We start from the raw sequence: 14,438 nt of genomic DNA, 5'->3' as shown, positions 1-14,438 counted from the left end.
GACTCTTGCCTATATGCTCGGGGTCTTACTGATCGCCATATTTGGGGTCGGGAAGGAATTTTCCTCCAGGGCAGATTGGCTGAGCCTCTGGAGGTTTTTCGCCTTCCTCCGCAGCATAGGGCAGGGATCTCTAGCAGGAGGGTTTCTGCCGATTGAAGTCACCTAAAACAGGATTGGGGACTTCAACAGCAGAGTCCAGGGAAGGGGTAGGGACGGTTTTATGGCCTGCAGCATGCAGGGGGTCAGACCAGATGATCATAATGGTCCCTTCTGACCTTAAAGTCTATGAGTCTATGAGTCTATGAAGAAACAGGATTTCAATTATCTGCAGAAGCCATCCAATATGTCCACTATACCCAGCCACCTATTGTAACGTCCATCCACATGCCTAAACCAGCCATCTTATTTTCTAAGCAGCATAAAAGGGGAGGAGTAATGTGGATAAAATGGATACTCAGATAATCAGTGGCCTTACAGCCATTGTATGGAAGGTGAAAGTTCCATTCCATTTAAATGAAGCCATCCTGCTGTCATTATAAATCTAAAAGGTTCAGCTTTGTGGAAGGATTTAATGGTAACCCTTCAGCGGTAATCGGATTAGAGAGGCTCGTATAACTGCATGGTCTGAAGAACAGATAAAAGAAACCAGAGTTCAAACTCACCACAGAGGACAGACATTGAGCTGTGTGGTACAGAATCAACTCGCTGTTCTGAGGCTTTGGTTTTGGCGATCATATACCCCAGAAATGCCTGCAAATTTCAATGGTTACTGGAAAATGCTTAGCAATGACAATTTTGAGGAGTATCTGAAAGCACTGGGTAAGATTCCTTTCATGTTTCTTTAGCAAATAATCAATAAAATGCCACCTATCTTAGTCTTCGGTTGGATTTGATTTCTTCTGGGGTAGTCACAGCCACAATTTTCATGCATTCTTAAAAAATGCTTTCTTCAAAAAATATGATTACTTTCTTATGCAAAGTTTTGTTTGATTTGCTTTAAACGACCTGTTTGCTTTTTACCTTACTACCACTAATCTATGCAGAGATTCAACTACAGAACTTTAAAGGGCAAGCAAAATTTATTCTCTCAACATTTAAAAAAAAAATTCAAGAGAGGAGAAAGTGAGTGTATGTAGGTGGAAAGAAAACAAAATGTGCTTGATGTAAAAGTTTGTGTGTATGCAGTTGGCAGGGAGGCACGTAAAATGCTTATTTCTATAGAAGTAGCATTTTTAAGTAATCAGAATGAATTTGTTCAAATATCTCAGTAGGAATTAGTAATGTCATGTTTCCTTTCATCTGTTTGTTTAGAAACACACGTTTGTTGTGGTAACAAATGTAAAAGGTACAAGGTTTTTTCCAAGTAAGCTAATTAATTCACGTGTAATGAACTTTAGTAAAACAGCCAGGGAACTATTTATTTGTGTTTTGGTCCATCCCAATCCTCTCAAGTTGTACAAGTCTTGTATTGTTGTAGATTTGTGGCTTTACTGCAGATCTTTTTTTCCGTTTTGTTTTCAGATGTAAACATTGCTGTGAGAAAAATTGCCAACTTGCTAAAACCTGACAAAGAAATCATTCAGAATGGAGATCATATGATCATTAAAACGCTAAGCACTTTTAGAAACTACATCATGGAATTTGATGTAGGAAAAGAGTTTGAGGAGGATTTAGCAGGGGTGGATGATCGCAAATGCATGGTAAGAATTAGAACTGTTACTATTGCATGACAAAAAAGATTAGAAATAATTAGTAATAATCCTAGGTCTTGCAGCAGGATGCAGAGGCAAGACATTTTCATGTGGTGGTTCTTAGAATTTTTGTATTTGACAGCTTCATTTAGACAGGGCTGCAAACTGTTTTTAGCTTGTCTTTACAATAAAGAAATGTTAATGTTAAACTTGAATGTGAAGCTATTTATTTTATTAAAGAACAGGCACTAGGTTTAAATTGTCTCCAGTATAAAGTAATTGTAGAGTGATATTTGCTATTCAAAAAGTCATTTACAACCAAATTCTGCCACTCTTATATTGAGTAATGCTTCACCACAGAAGCAACCCTGTGGGGTAATTTACTACTTAATATGAGCAAGGGTGATTTCAGTGGGGTAATTTACTACTTAATATGAGCAAGGGTGACAGGACAGAGGCCCCTAATGTTTAGGAACTGGTGCCTTCCCCCCCTCTCGCTCTCTCTCCCCTCCTTCCCCCACTTCTATGGTGTTGATAAGTTGCATAGTCAATTGCTTGACCACACTCTGGTTTGTTATGAAATATATTCAAGAGGCCATAACCAATGCCAGTCAGGTTTATTGCTCTAGGCCAATAATAATATAGTACAGGGAAAAGGTTCTATATGGATGATACCATTTTCCAGGAAGCTGTCTCATGCAGCATTGTTACATTCACCTTGCACAGAAGGTGTGCTCCCGAAGTTATACCCCTAAAGCCATCTTTTTATCCCTACCTGTTTATCAGTAAAAGGTACTGTGTATGTCATCTGAAACTAGATTTAACTGATCATCTTTCTACCTTATTTTTCTGGTAGCATGATGTACCCCTTATTTTTGTTCTGAACACACATGTTTGAGGTACTAAAGAACATGAAGACACCTCCTAGGTTTGTCCTAGGGTAGTTAGCTTGTGAGGGGAACTCCCATTCTGTTGCTATAATACAATAATCACATGTCCTGATCCTGACAGCTTTCCTATCTACTTAAGCCATAGTTTACTTCAGCTATGCAAAGTGTTATGGAATACTTAGCATAAGTGAACAGGAATATAATAAAGATATAGGCCAATTTAGACTATTTAACTGCTATATTTATGCTTGGTAATATTTGTGCTTAATATATATGGTGTGGATAATACATGTCATCAATATAATATACATGTAAGTAGCCAGCATATATTGGTCAACAATGGAGAGTTTCACTACACTACAGACAGCAGGCTTAACACATCCATTTAACAAGACAAAACCAGAGCAAATCTTACAGTGGGTAAGTGGCTCCAAGAGCTCTCCCTTGTGAGCTTTTACAAAATATTGTCTCTGGCAAGAGGTATCTCATGACCAATAATACCAATTAACAGAAAAGGCTCAAGAATATCAAGCTACTTAGCTGAGTCAGAGACTGGATGTTATCTCTCCCATTAGTCCGAGGTCATGACATCTCTGCAATCTCCCAAAGCGCAGGAATTGCTGACGAGCTAAAGAAAATTATTTTACCAGCCATTGTAACAGGGAAACAAAGCAGAAATGAAATAATAGGCTCCCATTCTTAAAAAAAAAAACTGGTCACCTCTATGACTGATCAATATTCTTTTCTGATATCAGGATGTAGATGTTTACTTTTGATCCAGCAACGGCAGGAAAAGGAAGGTTTATGAGATCCAGTGAAAGGGAATGGCTAGATATGTGGCAAGCCACTGCATGGGCCCGCTAAACCTTCAGTATTCTTTGCTTCAGAACCCAGACACCAGGGGTGAAAAAAGGTATTTTTTCCTCCTTCCCTCTTCTCTCTCCCTCCCAAAAGGTGGTATAGTGTAGTACAGCATTTCTAGTTACTGGCAGCTCCTTAAATCAGGGCATAGAAACCCAATAGAGAGGTATACAACTATTTAAGCTTTATTGACCATGTGTAGTTTGTATGAGTCACACAATACTGACTGAATTCCCAAAGACTTGTCCCAGAATTCACTGGGCTTGCTGTAATACCAGGGATGGATTACCTGGGTGGCATCATCTGCTGCAATTGTTCCAAAGTTCCCGTCAGGAATCTGGGGGTACAAGATATGATACTTTCACCAAATTCGTGATCTTACATCTTGGCCACCAATACTGTAAACAATCTATAACTGCAGCTCTGCAACTAAATACATTAGTAACGTTAGCCTCATTATCAGAGCCGGCTTTAGCATTTTTGCCGCCCCAAGCAGCACAAAAAAAAAAAAAAAGCCGCGATTGCGGCAGCAACTCTACCGCCGCTTCATTCTACGGCAGCAATTCGGCAGCAGGTCCTTTGCTCCCAGAGGGAGTGACGGCCCCGCCACCGAATTGCCGCCGAAAGGGCCAGACGTGCCGCCCCCCTCTTCATTGGCCGCACCAGGCACCTGCTTGCTAGGCTGGTGCCTGGAACCGGCCCTGCTCATTATATCTGCCATAATTACCTTGGTAATAGTGTAGTTTATAGTTTAGTGCTTCCTATGGAATTATAAATGGATTATTTTTTTAAAGAATGAGATCCCAGCTCTCCTACATCATAGGAGAGTTGCACACTGGAACTGTCTCAGCTTGTTTTGCTCTCCATGCCCTGAGAACAATATGCAATGTGGTGCCAACAGCCTTTGAGTGACTAATCACTAGTCTCTGGGCCAGATAGTTTCTGACCCTGGCACAAATGAAGGAGGGCACAATAAGCACAGGGACTGTTCCTGCCTAGTGTTCTTGGGGGCAAGTCACTCTGAAGGGAGCAGGGAGAAGGTGGAATTTGGCCTTGATTCCTTCTCTCTTCCACACTGGCATGAGCTGGGAAGGTGAGCATGGCTTCACCTTCCAAATAGATGCTGCATCTTGCACACTTCCCCGGTGTGCTGGGAGGGATTGTGATTTGAGTATCCTGAGAGGAAGGATGGTTCAGTGGTTATGACACTGAACTGGGACTTGAGATAACAGACTCCATGTAGGACCTTGGGCTAGTCACTGAATCTCTCTGTGCCTTAGTTTTCCATCTGTAGGCTGGGGATAATACCTCTTTTTCTCACAATCTTAAACAGACAAGGCAAGGAGTGGAAGTTCTTCAGGGAAGACACTCTCTCTTACTATGAGATGTTTACTGGGGCCTTTCGGCATTATGTTAGTACTGTTAGTAAATGATAATAGAAGCACTATCTGGCCTTGTATGAGTGCTTCCAAATGAAGTAAAATCAGGAACGTGCTGCAAGCACAGCTGTGCAGCAACAGAAGAGGATTAGGGGAACTAAGAAGGGGAAGAACTTACCCACAGTGGTGCACTCCATTCACGTAGAAGGTTCCTTTTCTGTTGCTAATGCCTTTTCACATCTGGGAAACTAGGCTGAAGCCCAAGTAAATAGTGTTTCGATAGAAAAGTGGTTCAAGTAAATCCTACACTGAGATGATGTACTAGAAGCATATTTCAGAGATATTGCCTATGAGGTATCAGAAAATTCAGTTTTGAGAAAATTCTTGTTGGTAATATGCATAACTGTTTTGGATGTAAGCATCTAATGTAAAACTTCAATGTTTTGATGATATCTGTTATAAATAACTAGGTAGTTGCAGTGGTTGTGAATAACATCTGTACAACAACTCTCCTTTTAACTAACAACTATTATTTTCCTAGATCTTATCTGCTTGCTCATTCCCCGACTTCTCAGGAGTGTTGCCAACTCTTGCAATTTTACCTCACAATATTTAGTGTTTTTCTTAAAGCCCCAGCTCCTGGAATCATAGGCTTATATCAGAATCCCCTGTGATGCCACTAGTCTACTGTATGTAGATTATTTTTAAAAAGCAGATGAATTAAGAGATACTATAAACAGAGTAATTTATATTGGTACAAGATAAAGAATTGGTGAGACTTAATTGTGAAAACTTAGTTTAGATTTTGGTCATATTTCCATAGGGAAAATGTTACCTTGACAGATTGTGGAGTAGTTAGAATAATTCCAAATTTTAATAGCACCTGTGATGAGGAAAGACTAAAGAGATTGAGCTGATTCTTATTAGAGAACAAAGACTTTTTGATGTGGCTTAAAGGAGGTACAGAATGTCACGAGTGGGGTTGGTATTAATAAGCTAGGTGCTTCATCGGGGTTTTTTTCCTTATACTCTGCTAAAGCATCAATTTCGATCACTGCTAGAGGCCAGACTGGGCTTGTTGGACCAATGGGTCTGATTCAGTATGGCAAATCCCACATTGCTAGGAAAACATGGGAAAACCGAGATGGGTTTATTGCTGATTTAATCTGGTCTTGCCCCTGGGTCTCTTTTGCACCCAGGCTCCACTAGGCTGTGCCAAGATGGTTTTATAAAAAACACTTATTGGACATCCCCCATGATGACTGCAGTAGTAGTATCTAAACAGACAGTAGCAGTAATCACTTGAACATCTCTGGGACACAAGTAGCCAGCAGAGAGGGAAATTCTTCCTGTGATAAGGCAATTTCCTGCAATATCATTGGGAGACCTTTGATGAATTAAGTTTAAATATCTTTCATGACCATTGTTTTAAAATAATGGTTTATGTATGATGTGTTCTAGGCCACGGGGGAGGGCTACCACCCCTCTTCCAAGAACTAAAAACAGCGGGTGGTGATCAAGGCAAATCAGCCCAGTTGTAACCCCACTACAGAGGTACCACCTCCTGGGAAGGCTCACATATACTGATTCTCCAGAGACCAACAGACAAGAAATGACTCTGGGATAAATAGTCTGAATTTAAACTGATCCAGCAAATGAACAGGACCTTCTGTTCAAAGAAGGGCCCCAAATCCTTGAGAAAGGGTTGGAAGGACTGACACCTACTCGAGTCCTTGTTGGAGTTGGTTGATCTCTGGTAAGCTTTTTAGAAAGTGTATGGGTTCATTTATTGTTTTTAATAGGTTTTCTCTGCGATGCGTTCACCTTAAGAATAGAGTGCTTGCTTAGAAAGAGCTGTGTGATAACATGTAACTTTATCTTTTTGAGAAATGCAATCAAGATGCCTGCATTCACATGGGTCCACAGCAGAAATGTATATTTTCACAGTATTTTCCCTCTGCTGTTGAGTTTTATTACTCGGATTTGACTTAATCTGTATTACTCACAGAAAAAGTCTTTACCTTTACTAATTATCGGAGCCTTAAATTTGCGAAAGGATGTGTCTATTCTGCATGTACATTACAATAGTTTAAAGCAAGGGTTGGCAACCTAGGGCACGTGTGCCAAACATGGCATGCAAACCGATTTTGACTGGCACTCTGCTGTCTACCTCGGTCCTGGCCCTCAGCCCCACTCAGCCCTCCCGCCCACCGCTCTCCCTTGCGGGGGCAGGAGGCAGAAGCTTGGTCCTACAGCAGCCAAGCTTCCCTCCTCCTCCACTTCTTCCCCCAGCGTGGTGCTTTCCTCCCCTCCTCCTCCCTCTCCCTGTGCCGATCAGCTGATTGCCCATGCGAGGGGGAGGGGGAGGCGGAGCAGGAGTGGAGCAGAGCCGAGCGGCAGCATGCTTGCTGCTTGTAGCGGGGCGGCCTGGCTTCCAGGCGCCCCAGGAAGTGATGAGCCAGAAAAGCCGCCAGAGTGGGCGGAGCCACTGCGGCCTGTCCCCGCCCCCCGGAAGTCAAGGGGCGGGACAGGAAGTATAAAGGCCAGGCCCCAGCGCTCAGTAGCTGGCCGGCAGCGGGAGAGGACAGACACTGGTGCCCGAGCTCCCGCGGACCTGAGCCTGCCGAGAGCCCGGTACCCTGAGGAGGACTGGCCGAGCCTGCCGAGAGCCCGGTACCCTGAGGAGGACTGGCCGAGCCTGCCGAGAGCCCGGTACCCTGAGGAGGACTGGCCGAGCCTGCCGAGAGCCCGGTATCCTGAGGAGCGGTTTGAGCTGCCCCCCGCCGAGGGCCCAGAGGGAGCGACACACCTACCTGGTGCTCGGGGCCCGGAGGAGCCCATGATCTGTGACCCAGCAGACGGAACTCAGGAGGAGCAGGTACCCATGGAGGAGGAGATGGGAAGTGGCCCGGGGATAGCAGACCCCGAACCCATGTCAGTGTGTTGCGGTCAGGATCCCCACTGACTGCGCGGCAGACGGACTGCTGCGGATAGGGCCCCGGGCTGGAACACAGTGGAGTGGGTGGGCCTGTGTTCCCCCCTGCCACCCCGCGCCGGGTGGCAGTCTCTCCTCCTCCTTGTCCAAGGGGGCCTGGGCCCCTGACTGACTATTGATTTGCTGCCCCGCCCTGACCTAGGGCCTGGGCTAACCCAAACTGACCCAGCCCCTGCTACAAGGCCTGGGCCACTGACTGACTATTGGTGTGCAGCCCCGCCCTGACCCAGGGCCGGAGCTGTTAATTGTCTGCTCAGCCCCTGCATAAGGGCCTGAGCCCAGAACTGCTAATTGTCTGCTCAGCCCCTGCACAAAGGGCCTGAGCCCAGAACTGCTAATTGTCTGCTCAGCCCCTGCACAAAGGGCCTGAGCCCAGAACTGCTAATTGTCTGCTCAGCCCCTGCACAAAGGGCCTGAGCCCAGAACTGCTAATTGTCTGCTCAGCCCCTGCACAAAGGGCCCGAGCTCAGAACTGTTATTCGCTTTGTAGCGGGGCGGCCTGGCTTTCAGGCGCCCAGGAAGGGACGAGCCCCACCCCGGAACTACTACACTGCTCCATAGAGGAGGCAGAGAAGAGGTAGGGACGGGACCTTGGGGAAGGGGGTGGAATAGGGCATATCCCTTCCAGCCCCCTGCCCTGAGCCGCTCAGGGCAGGGGGCTGGGAGCACCCCCACGAGCCTAGCCCCCCAGTCCTCTGCCCTGAACCCCCACAGACACCCAGCCTTCTGCCCTGCACCTCCCCACACACCTCAGCCCTCTGCCCTGACCCCTGAACTCCCCCCTACACCCAGCCTTCTGCCCTGCACCCCCCCACGCACCTCCCAGCCCTCTGCCCTGACCCCTGAAGCCCCCCCCAGGTCTGGGGTCCCAGCTGCCAGTCCCTTGACAGCCGGCCTCCCGGCTGCAGGCCCGCTCAGCCCGCTGCTGGCCTAAGTGAACAGAACCCCAGGCTGGCAGTGTAAGATCAGCATTTTAATTTAATTTTAAAGGAAGCGTCTTAAACGTTTTGAAAACCTTGTTTACTTTACATACAACAATAGTTTAGTTATATAATATAGACTTATAGAGAGAGACCTTCTAAAAAACATTAAAATGTATTACCGGCACACGAAACCTTAAATTAAAGTGAATAAATGAAGACTCGGCACACCACTTCTGAAAGGTTGCCTACCCCTGGTTTAAAGTAATTATTTGACTGTTACAAATAAATGTAACCTTATTCCGTTACACTCAGTAATGGAATAAGTAGGCTTGATAGGATTGGTTCTGAGCTCTTTCCCACTAGGTATAAGGCTATCTGCTTCTTTCAACTCACTTCTGCTTTACACAAGTGTGAGGTCAGAATTGGGCCCATTATAACATAACATAAGGTGTGAAGTTAATTAACGAGTATTTAGGCAGGGTCTAGTCCACAGTATATAGGATTCTACAAGAGGAATGAACTGTTGCTAATCTATTTTATATCAGGAATCATAATTAAGACCACATCTACCGAAAAGCAGGCACCCTGTAATTATAATCACAGGGATTTCAATGGGACTACTCAGAGAAAAAAGTAGTACTCAGCGCAAGTCTGAGGCTCATTATCAATTGGGCCATTTTAATGAGATGTGTTGAATAATCTGCCTCTAAATCCGCAGCCCTTCCACTTGACCCCCAGGTTGATTCATGTGTCTTGTGTTCCTGCCTCCTTTTCTGATTCTGTCTTTCTGTAACAGTTCTTCTTCCTCTGGGCTCCTTGCTCTGTGTTTTCAAGTATGCCCTTACATCCCCCATCTTGAGGATAAAACATCCCTCAGTCCCTGTCGTCTCTCTACCATTCTATCTTCTGGGCTTGTTTCAAACACTGCTACATTAATGTACACTAAGGAATTTTTGGTGCACACCAACATTGTCCATATGGGCCAGTTAGTGTGGGACACGTTAGTGCGCATTAGAATTTACAGCCCTCTGCTGCGGAGCCCACATTCTGGCCAGTTTGTCTTTCAGTAGAGATTTGAGCAGGCCTATAAGGGTATTCTACGCAGCAAAGAAAAACCCGCGACTGGCCCGTGCCAGCTGACTCAGGCTCGGGCTGTAGGGGTGTTTCATTCCTGTATAGACTTCTGTTTCCTGGCTGCAGCCCGAGTCTGGAAACATCCCTCCTCACAGGATCCTAGAGCCCAGGCTCTAGCCTGAGCCTGGAAGTTTACACAGCAATGAAACAGCCCCACAGCCAGAGCCCTGAGCACCCGAGTTGGCTGGAATGGGCCAGCTGCGGGCATCTAGTTGCTGTGCAGACATACCCTAGTTGAACAAACATGTTCCAGAGTCCTATAGTGGCAGATTTCTGTTGCCAGGTGCTAGAACTCAGAGGAGCACCCGCAGCAAGAGAGGGCCATTGTGGTACACCCTACCAACTTATTTGTTTTTAATTAACTTTTGGTGCTGCAAAAGACAGGACACTGGGGGCCAGATCATGGTAGTGAGAGTACAAGTGTGAATGTGGGGAAAGGATGAAATAAACAGCTCCATTGTGTACATACACAATGTATGTAGACTGTCACCCTGCTCTATCTAGTGTGCTAAAAATAATAATAATCAGAGATATCCCATCTCCTAGAACTGGAAGGGACCTTGAAAGGTCATCAAGTCCAGCCCCCTGCCTTCACTAGCAGGACCAAGTACTGATTTTGCTCCAGATCCCTGAGTGGCCCCCTCAAAGATTGAACTCACAACACTGGGTTTAGCAGGCCAATGCTCAAACCACTGAGCTATCCCTCCCCCCTAAATGGAGATATCCTATCTCCTAGAACTGGAAGGGGACCTTGAAAGGTCATCGAGTCCAGCCCCCTGCCTTCACTAGCAGGACCAAGTACTGATTTTGCCCCAGATCCCTAAGTGGCCCCCTCAAGGATTTGTGATGTTGTGCAGTCTATATGGTTTTATAAAAACTTGATAATAAGTCAATATAATGTAACTGGGATAGTTTTAGAGAAAATATGGTAATAAGTGAATATAACGTAACTGGGATATGCTTCATGCAAAAGGTCTCTTGTAAGGTATCATTACAAAGCTTATAATCTACTGAGTATGATCATCTGATTTGTATAAATGTACCACTCTTGTATCTAAAACTAGAAATATAAAATGTAAACTGTGATGGGTTGGATCACAGAAACCCCCTTGGGAGCTGCCACCCGATGTGAAAAGACTACCTCTGCTCCTGTTTTCCCTGCCAGCTCAGGACTCCAGCACCCTGTCTTGCTGAGCCAGACACTCCCGTCTGGCTCCAGACACTGACCCAGGGTCTGAATCACTTGTCCCAAAGCTGCAAGTTTACCTGAAAACAGCTCACAGTAGTGTGCTTGTCTTTAGTACTCAGATGCCCAACTCCCAATGGGGTCTAAACCCAGATAAATCCGTTTTACCCTGCATAAAGCTTATGCAGGGCAAACTCATAAATTGTTCGCTCTCTATAACACTGATAGAGAGAGATGCACAGTTGTTTGCTCCCCCAGGTATTAATACATACTCTGAGTAAATTACTAAATAAAAAGTGATTTTATTAAATACAGACAGTAGGATTTAAGTGGTTCCAAGTAGTAACAGACAGAACAAAGTAAGTCACCAAGCAAAATAAAATAAAATGTGCAAATCTGTGTCTAATCAAACTAAATACAGATAATCTCACCCTCAGAGATGTTTCAGTAAGTTTTTCTCAGACTGGACACCTTCCAGGCCTGGGCACAATTCTTTCCCCTGGTACAGCTCTTGTTGCAGCTCAGGTGATAGCTAGGGGATTCTTCATGATGGTTCCTCTCCCCTCTCTGTTCTCTTCCACCCCTTTATATATCTTTTGCATAAGGCAGGAACCCTTTGTCCCTCTGGGTTTCCACCCCCACACACACACACACACTGGAAAAGCACCAGGTTAAAGATGGATTCCAGTTCAGGTGACATGATCACATGTCACTGCAAGACTTCATTGCCCACTTGCCAGCACACACATATACAGGAATACTCACAAGTAAACACAGCCATCTGCAGACAATGGGAGTCATCAAGATTCCAGACCATCATTAATGGCCCACACTTTACATAATTACAATAGGCCCTCAGAGTTACATTTTATATTTCTAGTTTTAGATACAAGAGTGGTACATTTATACAAATCAGATGATCATACTCAGTAGATTATAAGCTTTGTAATGATACCTTACAAGAGACCTTTTGCATGAAGCATATCCCAGTTATGTTATATTCACTTATTACCATATTTTCTCTAAAACTATCCCAGTTACATTATATTGACTTATTATCAAGTTTTTATAAAACCATATAGACTGCACAACATCACAGGATTGAACTCACAACCCTGGGTTTAGCAGGCCAACACTCAAACCACTGAGCTATCCCTTCCCCCTACAGTGCAGTCATCCGAGTACAATCCTGATTAACCCCTGCGTACACACTTGGGAGGCTAACCCAAGCTGCCACCCATGCCACCACAGCCACCATCCTACATTGAGCATGACAGCTCGAGCATGTCGGTCTATCCATTCTGGGAAGCACCCTCCCAGCTGCTGTGTAGATCTACCCAGTGTGGCTCGGAAGCACAGGCTCAACACACAGATAGTTTAACTAGTGGGATACTGTAATCCTGGCCCAATTCTCTTCTCTGCTCCTGGGAATATTGTTGCAAGCTTTGACAGGGTGGCAGAGGTGCGACTGCCATGTACACCCCAGGAAGAAATCTGGCTGAAGAATCCTGAGGATTCATTGTCAATAGGAAACACTTTTGCAGCCCTTTCAGCACAGGCTCCGTCTCTAAGCCACATTCTAGCTCAATGGTCCACTTTCCCAAACCCATCAGAAGAGTCTCCAGGGGAATGGAAGACAACTTTCAAGTGCATTTAATTTCTATAGTCAGGTCAAAACGCAATACATTCATATCCATAAACTAAATGAGACAAATGTTTCTATAGGCTGTGCATGGTCCTTCTGTTCACAGACAGGCAAGCTCTTGGCACCACTTCTTTAGCTACAGTTCCTGCCCACCTGCATCATTTCCAAGCTGAAAGGAGAAACCAAACATTTTAAAATTCTTTGTAGATACTGAAGAGCTTTGTATACTTGGGATGAGTCATTTGCAGAAGAAATATATTTCCCAGCATCTCAAACTTCAGTTTTTCTTGGACTTCTGGCAAGTCTGTCATGAAACTCATTGAACATGTAATAAGAGCATCTCTTAGGATACAGCATTGTCTTACTACTGTAGACCACTTGCATTTTGAGGACCTTGTTGGAAGCCAGTTTTGCATACTTTCTCCAGCACAACACTGGTGCTGTTCAAGAAATTGTATTTGTCTCTGGCTTATCAAGGTTCATGATTGTGAAAAAAAATGAGCCACACAGAGGCAAATAGGAAACATGAAGGAACTGATTTCCTTACACATGGTTCAGCCATCGTGTTCTTCATATCATCTTCTTATGCAGTGTTTCAGAGCCTGTACAACTTCAACAGTTTGAGAACCTAATAGCTTTGTTTTCTTGGCATTTCCATAGAGGATTCAGCTTTCTGGATTTCATGTACATTTGAAGTAAATCCCAACTGCAGTTGGAAAATAAAAAGTGCACACATTTTTGATTCAGAAGGTCCACTGAGAGAAACTGCATTTTCAGGGGAGTGGATTGCTTCATGCATTATCAGATGAAACTCTTTGTTACAACGTAGATAGAATGTCTTGTCTAGCTTAATTCACTTGTTTAGCTCCAGGCTATCTTTTTGCTGACATTGTCCTATTCCTGCTCATGATTCTGAGTCACAGTTAGGGCAACACTTATTATGAGTTTGCTGTTCAGTGAGCTTTTGTATATTTATTGAGATATCTTAGATCTTCTGGATTTTTAATTCTCCACCTGTACTCAATATTATTGTATCAGACTTTGCGTCAGCTAAATCTCATCCTATGATTCCTGTTGTATGACTAGAGAAGTGTCAGAAGAATGTCCATGTGACACTAACTCATACTATGTCACTTTAAGTGTATTCTGTTTTTATTAGCTTGTCTTTGTGTCACTGGTCTGGTGGTGACTATATCACCCACGTTGTCTTTTATTTGCAGAGGAGCCATGTCCTGGGTTCAGAGGAGGCCTACCATTTCTTCTCCTCACCCGAGTCCATCTTCTGTAACTTGCATTTTTCCAAAACAACTTGTAGATGTAAAGAGAGAATATTTTAATGACTGCTTCATTCCCACTGGGTTCACAATTTCTGTGTAGTAGTTGAAATATTGTCAAAATATTGTACAAGAAGGTAGATTAATGGATTATTTCAACTAACCTGTCATTTGCTGGAGACATAAGTTCAAATTCTGACATAGGTCAAAAGGGAAAGATGAATTTTCTGCTTCATGTTTGATCACATCAGATGATGACCATAATTTTGTTCATTTCAGCAATAAACTCTGGGATTCCTGGTACTGGGTCTGCTCCAAAGCTGTGTAGAGAAGAGTGAAAGGGCAGAGGTGCTGCAAACTTTTGTTACCTTAAATAACAAAATACAGAACCTCAACCTAAACTTTTTTCCTGATCTAGGCATATTGCCTGTGTTTGTCACTGCAGGGCCTTTGCCCCTAG

At 44.2% G+C, this 14,438-nt stretch overlaps 1 protein-coding gene across 1 annotated transcript in view; it reads left to right on the top strand.

Annotated features, from left to right (window-relative positions):
* The first annotated feature begins 312 nt into the window (after nt 1–312).
* RBP1 (retinol binding protein 1) overlaps nt 313–14,438 on the top strand; it is a 35,532-nt gene continuing 21,406 nt past the window's right edge. The window contains exons 1-2 of the mRNA XM_034782103.1: nt 313–819; nt 1,522–1,700. Coding sequence (XP_034637994.1) covers nt 747–819; nt 1,522–1,700 — 252 coding nt within the window. The 5' untranslated portion in view covers nt 313–746. The remainder of the gene's footprint in view (nt 820–1,521; nt 1,701–14,438) is intronic.

Source organism: Trachemys scripta, chromosome 9, assembly GCF_013100865.1.
Source record: "Trachemys scripta elegans isolate TJP31775 chromosome 9, CAS_Tse_1.0, whole genome shotgun sequence".
Classification (NCBI taxonomy): Eukaryota; Metazoa; Chordata; order Testudines; family Emydidae; genus Trachemys; species Trachemys scripta.
Note: the sequence above shows the minus strand (reverse complement) of the source record. Positions and strands in the feature narration are given on the sequence as shown.